We start from the raw sequence: 20,954 nt of genomic DNA, 5'->3' as shown, positions 1-20,954 counted from the left end.
CAATTTTCTATATTTTTTATAACTAAAGAGGATTAAAGAAAGCATGATACTTTCAAAAACTAATTAGTAGTAATTTCCTTTTTTACATTTTAAATAAGTAATAAAACTGTAACAAATCGTCTTAACAAATGTTTATTGATTTGAAGAACAACTTTTTTTTTTTACTTCAAGTTGCTTTTTAAAACGGTGGTTTATGTACGAGAAGACATTTATAGATTTTTATACTTTTGTTATGTTTCGGAATGTTGTTTCAACGCGTCAAAAAGAACATGCAGAATAAAAATAAACTACATAATGGTACCATATACATGTACGATAGTAAGAATTAAAGAATATCTTATTCATCGCTTTTATCGAATTGTTTCTAAAACGCATTGTTTTTAATATTATTGTAACAAGGAAAGCAAGATAAAGCCAGATAGTAACCAGAAAAATTCCAAACATTGTAGCATATTTTACATCTTAAAAAAATGGTTTTGTTATTATTTTAGAACAATGAAATTCTTTTAAATGACATCGGGATCGGAATACTTATAAAATGGAGTACAGGTTCCAATCAACTAAATAAAACAAAACTTCTTCTACTAATACATAAAGAAAGATGGCACAGTGCGCAGTTACCGGTAAGTAATATTTATAATTGGCAATGGAACATATCGAATTTATAATCAAGATTCAATAATTTTTATAAAGTCTTTTTTAATATGTTTTTTCCAATCGAAACCAAAAGTCATCAAAAGCTTTTAAAGTGATGACATCGCATTATGTATGTTAATGATAAAAACAATTCCAACCTACATTTGAAATGATTAACTTAAACGAAATTGTGACAGAAGTTTTACTTTTATAATTTTGAACAAATTTTAGTACTGTAGAATACATGCAGGGACATGTTTCACCAAAAGCGTGTCAGAAAATCGCATTCCCAGGCATTTTTCTTTTGGCAAGCCAAATATAAAACAAACAACATGCAAATTTTTATATTCACTGGTCGTGAAAGATACATGTGTATAAGTTACATTATACGTAAGACTCGTTTTTTTAAGTCATCGAAAACAGGTTTTTATTTATCTTGCTAAGATTATTTTTTCTCCAACATTAAAGTCAGGTTTTTTAAATTTCGGATTTTCATCTTAAATCTTGGAATTTCCAACTTAAAGGTTGACTTTTCTACTTAAAAGTTGAAATTTTCTTCTTTAATCTCGGAACTTCTAACTTTAAAGTTGAATTACCCAACTTTAATCTTGGAATTTCTAACTTTCAACTTGACTTTTCAACTATAAAGTTGGAATTTTTATCTTTTATCTTGGAATTTGCAACCTTAATCTTTTGACTTTAAAGTTGACTTTTCCAAAATTTAAAGTTGAAATTTCCAGCTTTAATCTTGGAATTTCTAACTTTAAAGTTTGTATGTCCTCCCTAGTCAACATTATAATAACCATAAGTTAATATTATCTGAAATAGGATTTCAAATAAGAAAATTAGAACAGTTTGAGACAGTGGTGTGAATCTTTTCTGTCATACGCTATATATTTTTTTTTCGCCGCTGTGAAACGTAAACCAACATAATATGCTATAAGGAAAGGATAAATGATGTACTCACAGTACTGTGCTAATCCATTAAATTATTGTTATGCCTAACTGATTACAATTTAACATATTTTCAATGAAAAAAATGTAACAGGCTCTATTCTCGACTCACACTGGGCGCGCATGATTTAACTTCACGGGGTGTACAACAGTGTACACCGGTATAAACATTTTATTTTATTTTGTACTTACATGTATATGTTGTAGTGAAGAGAATTAATGTAAAGATATGACAGGCAAGGATGCAGTTTTAGCAGAGGGCCAGATGTCTTCAGGCTTTTTTCCAATATAAATGCAATAAAATAGACACATCTCTAAAATAACCGTTTTATACAAGAGACAACTTGTATGTGACTTCAAAATTGTTATATTAATTTAAATTGTTTGTCAGGTTTCCAGTCATATAGTTCCTCCGCCATAGTGGTTTCAGTGCTACACTTAACGCTGCTTCTGACTCAGTGAAGGTGTAGGGAAGTGTTACACCCGGTGTACATCAACACGCTACACCACTGCACGTGATTTATATGAAATACTAATGTGTAGAAACGGTGTACACTTTTATGGAAAATCAAGTGCCCTGTATGTAGCATAGGGAGGGCTAAACAAAAAGTGAATTTTTAAAGGTCTTAAGAGAGATTTATCTTTCATGAAATAATTCGAGAAAAATAAAAATTCAATAAATATTCCTGTGGATAGTGAAATTCATTCTCGGAGCAAAGATTTACGGCTTGCCTTGCCTCTTGGTAGACTCTCATCATCACACATTCGTAATAATGAATGATTTTTTTTACTCCATGCAGCAGTTCTCGGATCGATTTGTACAATATTCTGGGTACTTACACGTTTTTGTAATGCAATATTCCGGTAGACTTCTTATTTCTAGCCAAGTTTTTAAACATGACAAAATAAAGGGGGCATTCTAATGTATTTCATTCTTTATTATTTATTGATAGTAAACATTTTCATTATCTTTTAGGTTAGTTATAATGTATAGGATTATTTAGCAAAGAAAGATATTTTTTATTAGAAAATAGTTTTGCAAGCACACTTTCAATTTGTAAAATTTAGCAGAGTTATATCAAAATTTAGAAAACGTTCAGACAAAGTTTACAAGAACTTAACCTTTAAAGACTACTTTCTAAAATTAAAGCTGAATCACGGACCTCTGTGGTTTAATATGTCAATTAAATACACATCAAAACAAATTGCCTTAAATTCAAAGAAATCTTGTCATTCAGAAATTCATTCTAAATCAAAATGTTAGAAATTTAGGATAATTGCCAATTTTAGGTGCAAAAAGCTCATAAAAACCATTTTACAGCATATACAGATTGTTTTCGTAATCATCCTATTCAATCTGATCATTGTGCATAAGTCGACAATGAAAACTACATATATTTGATATAATTATTCTGCTTAGTTTAAATACCGCATGTCGGCAAAGGTTTAAAGAGAACAAAGGTCAAATTATAAGCGTCCTAACTCACAAGGATGAATGCTGACCCCTTTTTCTTTGTAGTTTTAAATTGTTCAATGACTTGACACAACCACCTTGATGAGTAATCTTGATGAGCAATTCTAAATGTGAGGTATTGATGACTGAAAAGGTTCCTTTAATATAAAGTTTGGAGTTACAGCTTGTTCACGTACAGCTAAACTATACCCCAGAGTAAATTCTGTGCTATCCAACCCCTGGAATACTTTTGCTCAAAATTCTAAAGAGTTTCATAACAATGCAGTTAGCGGTTGAGAGTTGTATGCACGATTACTATAGAATTATTTACTCTGCTGATCAATTAAATAATTTTATAAAACTTGATATTGAAAATTGTTTGGTTTATCATGCTAATTACAACTACGATGATTACTTTCTGAATTTAATTAAAATAAAGAAAACAAATATATTTACATCAGTATAATAAAATGATTTTCCACTGGCTTTGAGTGGGAAGGCTCTTCTATCAAACACAAAACAGGAACTGTTCCACGGATAAGTGTATGGTATCAAATAATTTTAAAAAGTACTGCATAAATATGGTGGGGCATAGTGTAATAAAACGGTTATTGGAACAATTAAATATACAAATAAATACAATAGAGAAAACAGTGAAAAAAGAAAGATTAAAAAAAATAATTACATGTGTACAATAATTACATGTGTTATATCATTGTAGAAACAATTTCGAAAGGGTTCGTTGCATCAGAACAGTTCTTTCATATGTTCCTTAAGTGTCACATGTGTAATAACGAGTTCGACGAAGGACAAAAGCATGCTCATCTACTTCCTTGTCTGCACTCTCTTTGCTTCGAATGCCTGAACAAGACCAAAGTCAATGACCAGCTGCAATGTCCAACCTGCACTGTCACTCACTCCGTGAGTAACTTTGAAGAAACATGTCCACGTGATAACACAAGACGTGACCTGATGGATTTTGTCAAGGTCAAACATTCGCTCATGACCGTTAAATGTTGTGCTTGTCCTTCAGAAATTGCAACTCATAGATGTACGCAATGTGCGGAGTTTCTGTGTAATGAATGCCAGAAGGCACATAAGCGTGTCAATGCTACTAAAAACCACAGCCTGTTTGAATTAGCCGAGCTTAAGAAGTCCAACAATGTGGAAGCTTTTTGCCGACCATTGATGTGTAGCAAGCACCCGGATACTGCTTTAAATAACTATTGCACCAAAACAACATGCCGAAAACCTGTTTGTGTTAATTGTGTCATTGACAGTTGTAGAGAGGCCAACGATCACAAAATTGAAAATATTGACAGCGTTGCAAATGCAAAAAGGCAGCTAATGAGAGATCAGATATCCAATGCCGAAGCTGTAAGTAAACAAATACAAAGCATAATCAATGATATTAAGGATGAACAGAATAAAATGTTAAATATGGAGAAGTCAGTGGAGGAAGAGATTGATAAAACATTTCACAATCTAGAGCGTATTTTGTGGAATAGGCACGCAAATTTAAAGAAGACCTTAAAAAGCAATGTTTTGAGCAAACAGAGTCATCTGAAAGCACAGGAAGACAATTTAAGGAAAATGAAGTTAGATATTGAAGAGTCCAACAAGTTTGCAAACCAAACACTTTCTTCTCCCAGCGCACCAGCTCTTCTTCAGGTAAGGATGTGTTGATTGGCCATTTAAAATTAACTTGAAAATGGGTTATAAGTTTGTCCTAGCTCTTTGGACTAACAAGTTCCAGCAAATCAAAAAGATTGTTATAAGTATTGGATCAAAACACCGTGTTTCCGGTAAATTTTGCGATGATCTAATTTTCGCTTTTTTTGCGACCCCTTTTAAATCGCAAATATTTGAATACGCAGAAACTATATCCTCTATCATTTTCTATGCAAATTTTGTGACGCGCAGAAAAAACCCGGATATACGGTATGAATGAAAACAGTTAATAGCCGAATATGCTTATCGAAGAATTCTTAACAATGTCGATGAGTATTTGTATTTCTTCATTTGACAGGTGTACCCGACAATTCAGAATAAATTGAATAATCTTGTCACACAGTACTTTGACAAGACACCACACGAGATGGCTACATTTGGTTTCAACACCAAGGGTTTAAATTCAGAATTTCAGACCAAGCTCGTTGAGATGGTCAATGTTTGGTCTGTCTCAATTTTTCCACCGAACTGCAGAGTTGAGCTTGGGGACTCACTGGAAGAAAATACATCAGCAACGTTTCACGTGAAACTAAGAGATTTTCAAAATCTGGCACCATTTGAAGAGATAAGATTAAACGAAACCAATATGGATGTAGTTGTTAAGGATCCAATAGGTTTGTTTATTATTTATATGCCATGGTTGTTAAAGATGTGACATATAACATATATCTAAAAAATTATCATCATCACAATTATTAGGCAACTTTATATCTGAAAGTTCACAACCCCAAACGTATGATGTCGCTTTAGCAAAGGTTTGAAGTGTTCTGCCATACGTAATATATGCAATAAATAATCATTAACTTTAAACTTTCAGCTAATTGAAATAATGTTCAGAAAAATACGAGTTTAGAAATGTTAACGTAAATCTGATTGTGCTGTCTTTTTTCAAATTTAAGTGGCAAATAAATGTTTCAAACTCGTAGTAAAGTTAATAACACCAATAAAAAAGAGTTACCATCCGTGTTGTAATGTGTGTTGGATTGGAAAGTTCTATGATTGAGCATGACTTTTTTCATGATAGAATATTTTATTTAATATGCAGTATTATGCAGTACATTCATGAACAGTGTTTCATTGTGTTTTTATAATTTATTGCAATTAGATATTCGCTTTAAATCGTAATGAATCTTACAATTAACATAAAATCTTTCTAAATTAATGTATGTTTATTCAATCAGAATATTTGTTAATTGACCACCCATACAATACATTTTCGAGGCTTGAATAAATATGACTTGTTTGCTTAGCACCCGGTTTGTAGTAAGTACCGTTGTGTAAACCCATTTCATAACTTAACTCATTAAAGTGTGGGTGTCACACTGAAAACATGTGATATTGTATCATGGCGACTTCTGGTTTTGACCATGGTAAAGCCAGTATACTGTTGCCCACAGAAATGTAACCAACGCGGCCATCGTAAAACCCATTGTAGACAACCCTGATATATATGTAAAAAATAAGCAAATGTTCGCTTTGTTCACGGTATTAACATTTTGCTAATTAAACATTCTATTTATTTTTCTTAAAACTTTGTAAAATGATTTGTAAATGGTTTGTTTTTAAATGAAATCGTTTGCATTTAGGTTAAGATTGCTTAATTCATGAAGCAGAACAATTTTGTTTATTTTAGATCTTAAATCAGCACCAGGATACTGGTATACTTAATAATATCTTATTGGGTTTAGAATAAGGAAAACAATAAAATATTTATGCAACGAAAGTAAAAATAATGACCAAAAAACTTTTTTTTACCCTTTTCAAACGGGAAACGCAATCTCATTGCAAAAATATCTAGCTGCTTTTTAGTTATGCTTCTTATTAATGAATTTAAAACTTTTTTGACATCAGGCAATGAGACTAAATGTTGGACAGAGATGAAAAAAGGAAGCACTGACGAGCTGGAGGTCACCATAAAACCAACTATGACAGGGAGACATTCCCTAGAGATTAGAATTCTTGACAGAGTGGTTGTCCACAAAGAGTTTGAGAGCAAACCAGGTAAATGTTCTATAAACGTTTTTACATATATGGTGTACAGGCATTTACTTATATTACAGAGGTCAATTCAATTCAACCAAATTCAAATATTTTATAACAGCACTAAGGTAATAATATTTGATATTATGATTTGCATTTGAAGTTGAGGTTGAATGGAGCAAAGAGGAAGCATCTTTTCAAAAAAGACGAATATTAACGAAAAACTTCCCAACACCAAAGGAACCAGCACCACTTGGCACTCAAAGTAAAAACATAATAATTGTATTTAAAGAACACTGTTTTACTTTTCGTAGTATTACAGGTGTTATACGTTTTTTTATCGCCATCGCCGGGTCAGATTTGGCATTTTACTCTCCAGTTGTATTACTTGTAGATTACGTCTATTCAATGTATTTCAGAGCCAGACATGACATTTGACCAAGACAAGGCGCACAAAGATGTGTTCGTTTCTGCTGACGGAAAGGTTTTCAAAAACATCTCTGCTGTAGAGCCAAAGGAATTCGTACCAGGCAGCAGTCGTTTACAAAAATACAAGGGTGCTCTTAGTTTAAAAGGCATACGATATCCAGGGAAATATTATTACGCGATCAAGATGAAAATTGAAGTTAAAAAACCTCTGGATAAAAGCAAACTTGTCTACGAGTTCGGAATCGCTAGAAAGTCCGCCATCGGGAAAAATATTCTTGTGGAGGAAGAGAAATTCGCATGGTCAATGATCGGGGCCCACCATGTGGATTGTGATTCTATCTGTCTGCACATTGCGCACAACAACCGCTTGCTGTACCACGAGGTTCTATTAAAGAACGAAACCGGAAGCAATACTGTGAGAGAATTTGGATTCCTTCTGGACACCGAGTTTGGCCAATGGAAAGTCTTCGATCACAAAATCGAGAAGGAGATATGCGTTGTGGAGTCTGTTGATTGCTCCGAGTTTCTGTATCCAGTTGTTGCTGGCTACAATCCAAACGACGTGGAAGTTACCGCTACCTTTATAAACGTGTAAAATTATGAACAGAAAACCCAAGTTCTCTGAATGTGATAAAAAAATAAACTGCATATTCATCGAGATAAATTGAATTAATGTTAACTCTCATATTATTTTTAGTTATATTTCATTAAATGTTATTCTTTGAGTGAATAATTTATGAAATTATTTCCTTACATAATTCTGTATATTCTTTTTTATATATTGTTTGAATATCCTCTATTGTTGTCTAAGTTTTATTTTTCATTAACTGAAATTAGAAAGGCATGTATTTTTTGTGTATGCATTGTTATGATAGGCGCTTGTTTGTTCATACTTGCACAATGGTTTATTAATTTAAAAATAGAACTTATAATATTTAATATTAATATTGGAAAAAATTATTTTAATGTTTTGTACAATGCTCTTGTAAAAAGTTATCGATTATATATTAATGTTTCTAAAATGCAAATGGAAATGTTTGAAATCCCAAAATCCAAAAGTTATTGAATGAAAAAAAATACAGAATAATGCTATTGTAGATATATTTATTTACAGGCAAATGAAAGTTAATTTTACGTTAGTCACGATTATGTCATTATAGTGGTACACTTTGTTTTGATCGTGTCTCTATTGTTAGTTGAAGATTTATCCATATATATATATGTTGATAAAGACTACCCTATTTTAGTGGTCCATTTTGTTTTGGTAGTATTTCTATTGTTATTTGATGATTTAGCCTATATATATGATATGTTTTGATTTACTTGGAATTTTTGTTGAAATAAAAAAAAGCGATAAGTTCTGTATTACATGTTAAACATATACAGCACGTACCGAAGCATTGTATGGTATTCGGGTTGTTTTACCGTGTATAGATTTGGTTGGTTATGATTACTAACATTATGTTTGTTTATCTGTATTTATCTCTACTGTCTAAATAAAGTGTACAGCACGTCTTGTTTTTATTTAGTTCGTTCTTTGCTAAATAGAAATCAAATCAATATTGACATTTGTCTATACGGGTCATACGTTATAAAAATAATGTCATCCTTAGTGTAGTCGTATTAATGAAAATGGAAAAACAAAATGCATCGTATGAAGTGATATGCAAAAGTATTATGATTTGTATGTTATAGGACGGGTCAGGTCGAAATCAGACTCTGAATAAGTTTACCGTGTCCTATGTTGTTGTAATTTATTTCCCAGGTTCTTTGTGATTTGGGATTCTGCTTGCTTTTACTTTTAAGTTTGATAATATCTATTTCACCTTTTACACCTTTAAACGCATTGTAAATTAAAGTAAAACACAAGTTTCAACAAACAACAATATTTATTAACGACTTTATCACCCCTACCATTCGGCCGAACACGGAGGACTGTGCAGAGCGCGGAGCAGTGTTTAGTTGACACGAAAAAACTAAGGTCTTTAATTTTCTTTCAAACTTGGTCATAAAATGTTTAATGGAAATTTCTTTTAGGTTTAAATCATAAAGGGATCATTAAGCTTTCTAATGGTATGAAGTTCTAACAAATGGAGAAGGAATTTTTTCCGCTGTTGGTGTCGTCGAAAATGTTTGTAAACATATTAAACTTAATGTAACAAGTGTGACCGTTCAACGCCATCTCAACACCATTTTAAAAAATACAAACCTGTCAAAATCAAAAATCTACATTATATCTAAATTTCAAGTTATTACCTTAACTTTGTAATGAATTATGAGCGTTTAAAGGGAACAGGGTTGATAAAAATTGGATCGTTCTGCGTTCTGCATAGTCCTCTGCTTTCGGAAGATCCGCATGATGGGGGTATTTATAGAAAATAACAAAACAAAAACAAAATAATGATAACAATTGTAAATTCCTGCCGAGTATAGAAAAAAATATGCGTCACTTTCAAAACTCCCAAAAAAATTCTGTACCAAAACCACCATCAACATAATAAAAAATCACCCTATCCTAGCATACGGGAACGCTAGCCAACCTAGACAAGGAAAAGGGATGTGATAAAATACACAATCCTATGATGATCGGACAGATGTGAAATATTATTATTGATCTATATGTCAAAACGACGAATTGTAATTAAAAAAGTGGATATTAAAAACTGTCAATGATGACTTTTATTACACAAAGTTTATTACTGCCTTAGATATGACATAAGTGTCTAAATGGGATGAATATTTTCACTTATATGTAAATGAGATTTTCATGCACCGTGTGTTTGTGTCAATATTTTAAAATATATGCATAATTACATAAACATGTAATGAAATATGTAGTATGTATTTATCATTCCAACACAAAATTTTGGAAATTTTATTCCACTCACAAGCTGAATAGTTCCCAGGGTGTTTGGGCCTTGGGACTTAGAAACGATATCTCTTACCTGAGAAACTTTCATACCAAATAAAATTCAAATTTAAATTTTGTGTGTGTGTTCATTTGCAATTATTTTTATTCAATTTTTTTATGTCACATTTATTGAAATACATTTTCCTATAACATCAAGCAGTTTTCCCAGATGATTTGTCAACAGAGTGAGAAGATATGAAAAATTATATTTTGGGGAAATACTAAAAAATTTGAATAATAACAGTTTTGAATGTTATGTAATGTTATATATTTTTTATGTGTCTGAAGGGGATGTCCGTCATATGACAAAAAAAATCTTTCAATTTGTTGATAGTTAACTTTTTAAAATTTATCGTAGAAAAGCGCGATAAAACAATATATGTTTTTTTTATTAATACTTATAGTATCACTATCATCATTTAAATATTTGATTAGTTAATGTTTTATGGTCTTATTAGGTAAAGGGTATTTCTTTTTTATTATAAGAACAATATAAAACGTCAAGTGCCATGCATATTCTAATTCTAACTTCACTCAAACTTTTAAGCATTGATAAAGTAGTCATGACCTTGTTGTAATTTGTTACATGTATACATCAATGAAACAATGAAAAAGCCAATTAAAATAGAGGAACTGAAAGTAAAAAAAAAACTTCTGAATAATTGGCTATAAATGAGTAACTTTTTAATTACTGTGGAATCATTAATTTTCATGGGGGCCAATTTTCGTGGATTGCTGAAATTGTATAGGTTCGTGGGGACGTAATTTCGTGTATTTTCTTATTCCTACAAAGCGAAATATGACTTTATAACCGTAAAATATTATTCGTGGAGGATGTTAATTCGTGGATGAGAGGTACCCACGAAATCCACGAAAATTGAGCCACCACGAAATCTAATGATTCCACAGTAAGTGATCATGGCTAACCCGGCCTGTACAAACACACAAGATATTCATTCGAAACAGACAAACAACTTAGAACTGACCCAAAATCTCAATGAACAGAACAGTATGTTTACCAAAAAACCCCCAGAAGTATTTCACATCAAACGTCTGTTAAAAAAATATCGAACACAAAATTGATGATCAACAACTGGTCTTAATCTATTGTCACTTTTGGCGATCTGCAACGAGGTACTTGTAATTAGTCTCAACAAGAATGAAAGATAACAATTTTCTTTGTAAGAAATTTGTTTGTAGAAAGAAGACTTATTCAGAAATAACAGAACTGATATACGTTTTTATCGTTGTATGCGCATGTAAAGCTCCAACATGTGTTTTGTTACATTTTTCATGTGACAACATTAGTTATAAATTATTTGCACATAGTTTGTATCAAAATATATATACTATCTTGAACATATGTGTATTTGAAATTCTAAGTGATACACTTTAATCTTGTTTCAAAAAATAAAATTGACCTCAACATTTTGGCACATTTCTAAGATTTAGTCAAAAATGGTGAAAAATAGCACATTTTCTCATAGTTTTTTAAAGAGGAAAATGTGTCCGCAGCCGTCGCCAACAACAAAATTAATATATTTTATGTGTTTTAACATGATAAAGTTAAGATTTGAGTTTCATTTTGGGCGATGGCTGCGGACATAGTTTCTATTCAAAACACCACCGAGGAGTTGATGTCTTCTGCTCAGTTTTATGAAAATTACGGTAAAATGCACTGTTTTTGACGTCACAATTACCCTTGTGAAAGTCGAGGTAGGTAACTATTTATAGATTCTTAGTTTATGGGTATTTTTGTGTAAATAAATGTTTCATTTTCATTTTTGGTGGTAGTTTTAAAAATCACTCTAAAACAGGGCAAAATATGACTGAAACTGTACCTAGTTCTTTGTAAAACAAGATTCTTGTTTCGCGTTTATTATAATTTTAAAATTAAATTACATGCAATTCTGCATAACTATGAAATTCTATATCTTTTTTATAACTAAAGAGGATTAACGATAAGATGATGCTTTTAAAAACTAATTCTGAGTAGTCTCATTGTTTACATTTTAAATGAAAAATAAAACTTAAAAAACCCCGTTATATGTTAATTGCTTTTATCAACCACTTTTTTTTTTTTGCTTCACGTTGCTTTTTAAACGGTGGTTTATGTACGAAAAGACATTTATACATTTTTCATGGAGTGAAAATCCAGGGAAGTGGTGGGTGGAGCGGGGGAGGAAAGTAGTGAACTCCAACCCTCATGCACCACCTGTAGACAGGGGAACACCTACTCCGTAATGACAATAAAGATGTTAGCGAGAGTATTAAGTTTTTAAGGTTGCCTTTGTTGTATGATGTATCTTTAGTTAGAACACAAATTTGATGTCATTCCTGTGTTCCCACAGTCTAAAATATGACCTGTACAGTCCGATATTAGTGAGCTGCTTAAGTACTGATATCCTACAAAATCAGATTGTCTCAGGTAAATCAACAATGAAATTCAATAGCAGTGATTTAGGTACGATATATGCAGCTCTGTATGAAAAAAAAATAATCAGACAGTTCTCGACACTAACGGGGCTCGAAAATGTTAGATATTTTTCCATACAAAACTGTTTTGGCATGTATACAATACGGATACCAGAGGTCATCTTATATAATTTATTATCAAATCATTTTACCATTATATTAAAGTATCAGTAAAAAGTCTTCGGGGTGGGTGGTGGGGGCAAGACTACATCTTTCTACAGGCTACACCTACGTATACAAAATAAGATGGTCAACTACCGTGATATTTTAATTAGGAGGATTTTGTGTTACATTAAAAACGTCACCTATAACTTAGATATCCTTAGGGAGACCACTTGTCACCTAACGTCTATATAACGTATATCATATATCTTAAAAATAGTAGTCAATGTTGAATTCTTTATCCTCTATAGTGTATTTCCAATCCTCAGAGGATTATTCTTTTAAAAAATACATTTTCTGATTGTTGTATATCATTTCTAAAGGCTAAGTAGTGGTACGAGTTATTCTACTTTGCGGTTGTAAGGCACTACATTTTGTAGCGGAGTGCACAGATTTGGTAGTTGTGAATGAGCAGGTGACCTGGGGGCCTAGTTGAGCGTACGTTTTTTCCTCCTGCGTACAGGTTCCAATCAACTAAATAAAATAAAACTTTTACTAATACAAAAATAAGATGGCACAGTGCGCAGTTACCGGTAAGTAATATTTCTAAACTGCACTTGAACATATCAAATTTGTAAACAATATTCAATAATTTTTATAAAGTCTTTTTTTGAAACGAAACTAAAAGTCAATAAGATCATTGAACAACTGTTGAAAGTAATGGCATCGCACTATATATGTTGATAATATGAAAACGTCCAACTTGCATTTGAAATGATTAGCTTAAGCGAAATTGTGACAGAAGTTTAGCTTAAACAATTTTGAACAAATTCTAGTACTGTAGAATACATGCAGTGACACGTGACAGAACATCTCATTCCCAAACATTTTTATCTTTTTTTATCTTTCTAAGGTAGCTACGGAAGCGTATAAGTGCAATATCTTTATTGCTTTTATCTTGACTTAAAAGTTGATTTTTTCCAACATTAAAGTTAATTTTTTTAAAGTTGGGATTACCAACTTTAATCTTGGAATTTCCAACTTTAAGGTTGACTATCCTACATATACTTTTAAGTTTTCTTCTTTAATCTCGGAACTTCTAACTTTTAAGTTGATTTTTCCAACTTTAATCTTGGAATTTCCATCTTTCAACTTGGTTTTTTCAACTATAATGTTGGAATTTTTATCTTTTATCTTGGAATTTTCAACCTTAATCTTGAAATTTTGACCTTAAAGTTGACTTTTCTTAAATTTAAAGTTGAAATTTCCAGCTTTAATCTTGGAATTTTCATCTTAAAAATTTTAAGTTTGTGAGTCCTCCCTAGTCAACATTATAATAATAATAAATACAAATGTGTAGAAACGGTGTACACTTTTATGGAAGATCAAGTGCCCTATATGTAGCATAGGGAGGGTTAAACCGAACGTAAATTTTTAAAGGTCTTAAGAGAGATTTATCTATCATAAAATAATGCAATAAAAATAATAATTCATAATTCAATAAATATTCCTGTGGATAGTAAAATTCCTTAACTCTTAAGTTATTGATTGATAGTACAAATTATCATTATCTTTTAAGTTAGTGATAATGTATAGGATTATTTAGCAAAGAAAGAAATTATTTTTTAGAAAATTGTTTTGCAAGTACACTTTCAATTTGTTAAATTTAGTAGAGTTAATATCAAAATATAGAAAACGTTCAGACAAAGTTAACAATATCTTTACTTTTACATACTACTTTCTAAAATTAAAGGTAAATCACTGACCTCTATGGTTTAATATGTCAATAAAATACACATCAAAACAAGTTGCCTTAAATTTATAGAAATTTTGTCATTCCGAAATTCAGAAATTTATGATAATTGCCAATTTTAGGTGCAGAAAGCTCACAAAACCATTTTACAGCATATACAGAATCCTATTCAATCTGATCATTGTGCATAAGTCGACAATGAAAAATACTACATATATTTTATGTAATTATTCTGCTTAGTTAAAATACCGCATGTCGGCAAAGGTTTAAAGAGAACAAAGGTCAAATTATAAGCGTCCTAACTCACAAAGATGAATGCTGACCCCTTTTTCTTTGTAGTTTTAAAATGTTCAACGACTTGACACAACCACCTTGATGAGTAATCTTGATGAGTAATTCTAAATGTGAGGTATTTATGACTAAAACGGTTCCTTTAATATAAAGTTTGGAGTTACACCTTGTTCACGTACAGCCAAACTATACCTCAGAGCAAATTCTGTGCTATCCAACCCCTGGAATACTATTGCTAAAAATTCTAAAGAGTTTCAATGCAGTTAGCGGATGAGAGTTGTAGGCACGAGTCCTATAGAATTATTTACTCTGCTGATCAAGTAAATAATTTTATAAAACTTGATATTGAAAATTGATTGGTTTATCATGCTAATTACAACTTAGCGGAACATATACATACATAACAAATCAATTACCCGGTAGGTGTGTGTACGATGATTACTTTCTGAATTTGATTAAAATAAAGAAAACAAATATATTTACATCAGTATAATAAAATGATTTTCCAGTGGCTCTGAGTGGGAAGGCTCTTCTATCAAACACAAAACAGGAACTGTTCCACAGATAAGTGTATGGTATCAAATAATTTAAAATAGCACTGCATAAATATGGTGGGGCATAGTGTAATAAAACGGTTATTGGAACAATTAAATATATACAAATAAATACAATAGAGAAAACAGTGAAAAAAGAAAGATTAAAAAAAAGATATAGAAAGAGAGTGAGCAAAGAGAAAATATACGGGAAACTGTTATTATATCACTGATATATAATGTACTATAATCACATGTGTTATATCATTGTAGAAACAATGTCGAATGGTTTCGTTGCACCAGAACAGTTCCTTCATATGTTCCTTAAGTGTCACATGTGTAATAACGAGTTCGACGAAGGACAAAAGCACGCTCGTCTACTTCCGTGCATGCACTCTCTTTGCTTCGAATGCCTGAACAAGACCAAAGTCAATGATCAGCTGCAATGTCCAACCTGCACTGTCACTCACTCCGTGAGTAACTTTGATGAAACATGTCCACGTGATAACACAAGACGTGACCTGATGGATTTTGTCAAGGTCAAACATTCGCTCATTACTGTTTGCTGTAGTGTTTGTCCTTCGGAAATTGCAACTCATAGATGTACGCAATGTGCGGAGTTTCTGTGTGATGACTGTCAAAAGGCACACATGCGTGTTAGTGTGACTAGAAACCACAGCCTGTTTGAATTAGCCGAGCTTAAGAAGTCCAACAACGTGGAAGCTTTTTGCCGACCATTGATGTGTAGCAAGCACCCGGATACTGCTTTAAATAACTATTGCACTAAAACAACATGCCGGAAACCTGTTTGTGTTAATTGTGTCATTGACAGTTGCAGAGAGGCCAACGATCATAAAATTGAAAATATTGACAGCGTTGCAAATGCAAAGAGGCAGCTTATGAAAGATCAGATATCCAATGCCGAAGATGTAAGTAAACAAATACAAAGCATAATCAATGAGATTAAAGTTGAACAGAATAAAATGTTAAATATGGAGAAGTCAGTGGAGGAAGAGATTGATAAAACATTTCGCAATCTAGAGCGTATTTTGTGGAATAGGCATGCAAATTTAAAGAAGACCTTAAAAAGCAATGTTTTGAGCAAACAGAGTCATCTGAAAGCACAGGAAGACAATTTAAGGAAAATGAAGTTAGATATTGAAGAGTCCAACAAGTTTGCAAACCAAACACTTTCTTCTCCCAGCGCACCAGCTCTTCTTCAGGTAAGGATGTGTTGATTGACCATTTAAAATTACCTTGAAAATGGGTTATAAGTTTGTCCTAGCTCTTTGGACTAACACGGTCCAGCAAATCAAAAAGATTGTTAAAAGTATTCATATAACCATACATCCCCACAGATTGGAACTTGGATCAAAATACCGTATTTCCGGTAAATTTTGCGGTGATCTAATTTTCGCTTTTTTCGCGACCCCTTTTAATTCGCAAATATTTGAATACGCAGAAACTGTATCCTCTATCATTTTCTATGCAAAGTTTGTGACGCGCGGAAAAAACCCCCAGATATACGGTATGAATGAAAACAGTTAATAGCCGAGTATACTTAGCGAAGAATTCTTAACAATGTCGATGAGTATTTTTATTTCTTCATTTGACAGGTGTACCCGACAATTCAGAATAAATTGAATAATCTTGCCACACAGTACTTTGACAAGAAACCACACGAGATGGCTACATTTGGTTTCAACACCAAGGGTTTAAATTCAGAATTTCAGACCAAGCTCGTTGAGATGGTCAATGTATGGTCTGTCTCAATTTTTCCACCGAACTGCAGAGTTGAGCTTGAGGACTCACTTGAAGAAAATACATCAGCAACGTTTCACGTGAAACTAAGAGATTTTCAAAATCTGGCACCATTTGAAGAGATAAGATTAAACGAAACCAATATGGATGTAGTTGTTAAGGATCCAATAGGTTTGTTTATTATTTATATGCCATGGTTGTTAAAGATGTGACATATAACATATATCTAAAAAATTATCATCATCACAATTATAAGGCAACTTTATATCTGAAAGTTCACAACCCCAAAAGTATGATGTCGCTTTAGCAAATGTTTGAAGTGTTCTGCCATACGTAATATATGCAATAAATAATCATTAACCTTAAATTTTCAGTTAATTGAAATAATGTTCAGAAAAATACGAGTTTAGAAATGTTAACGTAAATCTGACTGTGCTGTCTTTTTCAAATTTAAGTGGCAAATAAATGTTTCAAACTCGTAGTAAAGTTAATAACACCAATAAAAAAGAGTTATCCGTGTTGTAATGTGTGTTGGATTGGAAAGTTCTATGATTGAGCATGACCATTTTCATGATAGAACATTTTATTTAATATGCAGTATTATGCAGTACATTCATGAACAGTGTTTCATTGTGTTTTTATAATTTATTACAATAAGATATTCGCTTTTAAATCGTAATAAATCTTACAATTAACATAAAATCTTTCTAAATTGATGTCTGTTTATTCAATCAGCGTTAGCAGAACATTAGTTAATTGACCACCCATACAATACAATTTCGAGGATTGAATAAATCTGACTTGTTTGCTTAGCACTCGGTTTGTAGTAAGTACCGTTGTGTAAACCCATTTCATAACTTAACTCATTAGAGTGTGGGTGTCACACTGAAAACATGTGATATTGTATCATGGCGACTTCTGGTTTTGACCATGGTAAAGCCAGTTTACTGTTGCCTACAGAAATGTAACCAACGCGGCCATCGTCAAACCCATTGTGGACAACCCTGATATATATGTAAAAAATAAGCAAATGTTCGCTTTGTTCATGGAATTAACATTTTGCTAATTAAACATTCTGTTTATTTTTCTTAAAACTGTGTAAAATGATTTGTAAATGGTTTGTTTTTAAATGAAATCGTTTGCATTTAGGTTAAGATTGCTTAATTCATGAAGCAGAACAATTTTGTTTATTTTAGATCTTAAATCAGCACCATGATACTGGTATATTTAATAATATCTTATTAGGTTTATAATAAGGAAAACAATAAAATATTTATGCAACGAAAGTAAAAATAATGACCAAAAAACTTCTTTTTACCCTTTTCAAACGGAAAACGCAATCTCATTGCAAAAATATCTAGCTGCTTTTTAGTTATGCTTCTTATTTATGAATTTAAAACTTTTTTGACATCAGGCAATGAGACTAAATGTTGGACAGAGATGAAAAAAGGAAGCACCGACGAGCTGGAGGTCACCGTAAAACCAACTATGACAGGGAGACATTCCCTAGAGATTAGAATTCTTGACAGAGTGGTTGTCCACAAAGAGTTTGAGAGCAAACCAGGTAAATGTTCTATAAACGTTTTTACATATATGGTGTACAGGCATCTACTTTTATTACAGAGGTCAATTCAATTCAACCAAATTCAAATATTTTATAAAAGCACTAAGGTAATAATATTTGATATTATGATTTGCATTTGAAGTTGAGGTTGAATGGAGCAAAGAGGAAGCATCTTTTCAAAATAGACGAACATTAACGAAAAACTTCCCAACACCAAAGGAACCAGCACCACTTGGCACTCAAAGTAAAAACATAATATTTGTATTTAAAGAACACTGTTTTACTTTTCGTAGTATTACAGGTTTGTTTATCGCCATCGCCGGGCCAGATTTGGCATTGTACTCTCCAGTTGTATTACTTGTAGATTACGTCTATTTAATGTATTTCAGAGCCAGACATGACATTTGACCAAGACAAGGCGCACAAAGATGTGTTCGTTTCTGCTGACGGGAAGGTTTTCAAAAACATCTCTGCTGGAGACCAAAAGGTATTCGTACCAGGCAGCAGTCGTTTACAAAAATACAAGGGTACTCTTAGTTTAAAAGGTATACGATATCCTGGAAGATATTATTACGCGATCAAGATGAACATTAAAGTTAAAAAAACTCTGGATAAAAGCAATTTTGTCTACGAGCTCGGGATCGCTAGAAAGTCCGTCATCGGGAAACATTTGGTTGTGGAGGGGTACAAATTTGCCTGGTCAATGATCGGGGCCCACCATGTGGATTGTGATGCTATCTGTCTGCACATTGCTCACAACAACCACTTGCTCTACCATGAGGTTCTATTAAAGAACGAAACCGGATGTAATACTGAGAGAGAATTTGGATTCCTTCTAGACACCGAGTTTGGCCAATGGAAAGTCTTCGATCATAAGCTCGAGAAGGAGATGTGCGTCGTGGCGTCCGTTGATTGCTCCAAGTTTTTATATCCTGTAGTTGCTGGCTTCAATCCAAACTACGTGGAAGTTACCGCTTCCTTTATGGACTTGTAACTTTAATAAAAACTAATGAACAGAAAACCCAAGTTTCTCTGAATGTGATAAAAATAAACTGCATATTCATGAAGATTAATTGAATTAATGTTAACTCTCAAATTATTTTTTGACCTTTAGTTATATTTCATCAAGTGGTATTTATTAAATGAATAATACGTGAAATTAGTTCCTTAAACAATTCTGTATATTCTTGAATTACAAATTTGCTTGAATATCTGTTGCTGTTATCTAAGTTTTATTTTACATGACTGAAATTATAAGAGCTTGTTTTTCTTTTGTGTACGCAATGTTATTTAGATTTTTAAAGAGATAGAACCCTAGTATGTTGATATTTGCACAAATGTCTATGATTTTAAAAATAGAACTTATAATATTTAGGATTATTATGGAAAGCTAATATTGTATTGTTATGAACAATGATCATGTAAAAGGTTATCGAACATGTACAGTGTTTTAATGCAAATGCAAACGTTTGAAATGCCAAATCGAAAAGTTGTAAAAAATAAAAAAAAAACCCAAAAAATGTTAAAATGTTATTGTAGATACATCTGTTTACATGCATAGGTATTTTAATTTTACGTTAGTCACGATTATGACATTATAGTGGTACACTTTATTTTGTTTTGATCGTCTTTCTATGGTTAATTGATGATTAAGCCCTTTAAAAGTATATAGTTTGATTTTTAAAAAATCAACCCTTTTGCAAAAAAAAAAAGACCCTTTAAAATGTTTATTTCAGATATATATCTATTTATAAGTATTTTGTCTTAAGGCTGATGAAGACTACCGTATTTTAGTGGTCCAATTGGTATTAATAGTCTTTCTATTGTTATTTCATGATTTAGCCCAAATACAATATGTTTTCTTTTACTTGGTATTTTTGTTGAAATGAAAAAAGGCGAGAAGTTCTGTATAAGATTTTATACAACACGTACCGAAGCCATGACCCAACATTTTTTGGTATTCGGGTTGTCTTACCGTATGGTTATGATTACTTACATGGTGTCTGTGTATTGATTATCTGCATTTATCTCCACTGTCTAAATAAAGTGTACAGCACGACCTGTGTATATGTAGTTCGTCCTTTATTTAATAAATTCATAATAAAATTCTCTTTTCGAATACATATTTTATCTGAAAACCCATTTGTAAATAGTATTACACAAAAAAGTTCGACAAGAATAATTATATAAGGTTTATGAAATTTATTCTGTAGTGAATGTTTCATTTTGAAATAATTGATAGAATATTTTGAATTTGATCAATATATCAGTTAAAAAAGAAAAAAAGTTAATTTAACAAAAAATTATATTTAAATAATTATGCATATACAATTTGTATATTGAAATTTGACACAAACACACGGTGCGAGGAAATCTCATTT

The 20,954-nt window shown here is 31.9% G+C and overlaps 2 protein-coding genes across 2 annotated transcripts; both read left to right on the top strand.

The window, feature by feature from the left end:
* Positions 1–525: 525 nt before the first annotated feature.
* LOC136272447 (uncharacterized) lies at positions 526–7,781 on the top strand. The gene is made up of 6 exons (XM_066074022.1): positions 526–623; positions 3,765–4,714; positions 5,073–5,388; positions 6,626–6,775; positions 6,918–7,019; positions 7,174–7,781. The coding sequence occupies exons 1-6, from the start codon at positions 602–604 to the stop codon at positions 7,776–7,778; spliced, it is 2,145 nt and encodes a 714-aa protein (XP_065930094.1). The 5' UTR covers positions 526–601; the 3' UTR covers positions 7,779–7,781.
* Positions 7,782–13,136: 5,355 nt separating this feature from the next.
* LOC136272520 (E3 ubiquitin-protein ligase TRIM45-like) lies at positions 13,137–19,812 on the top strand. The gene is made up of 6 exons (XM_066074208.1): positions 13,137–13,264; positions 15,522–16,471; positions 16,865–17,180; positions 18,424–18,573; positions 18,716–18,817; positions 18,963–19,812. Exons 1-6 carry the CDS (start codon positions 13,243–13,245, stop codon positions 19,565–19,567), a joined length of 2,145 nt encoding a protein of 714 aa, XP_065930280.1. The 5' UTR covers positions 13,137–13,242; the 3' UTR covers positions 19,568–19,812.
* The last annotated feature ends 1,142 nt before the right edge of the window (positions 19,813–20,954 follow it).

This window comes from Magallana gigas, chromosome 10, assembly GCF_963853765.1.
Source record: "Magallana gigas chromosome 10, xbMagGiga1.1, whole genome shotgun sequence".
NCBI lineage: Eukaryota > Metazoa > Mollusca > Bivalvia > Ostreida > Ostreidae > Magallana > Magallana gigas.
The sequence above is the reverse complement of the archived record's forward strand: the minus strand, read 5'-3'. Positions and strand labels throughout refer to the sequence as shown.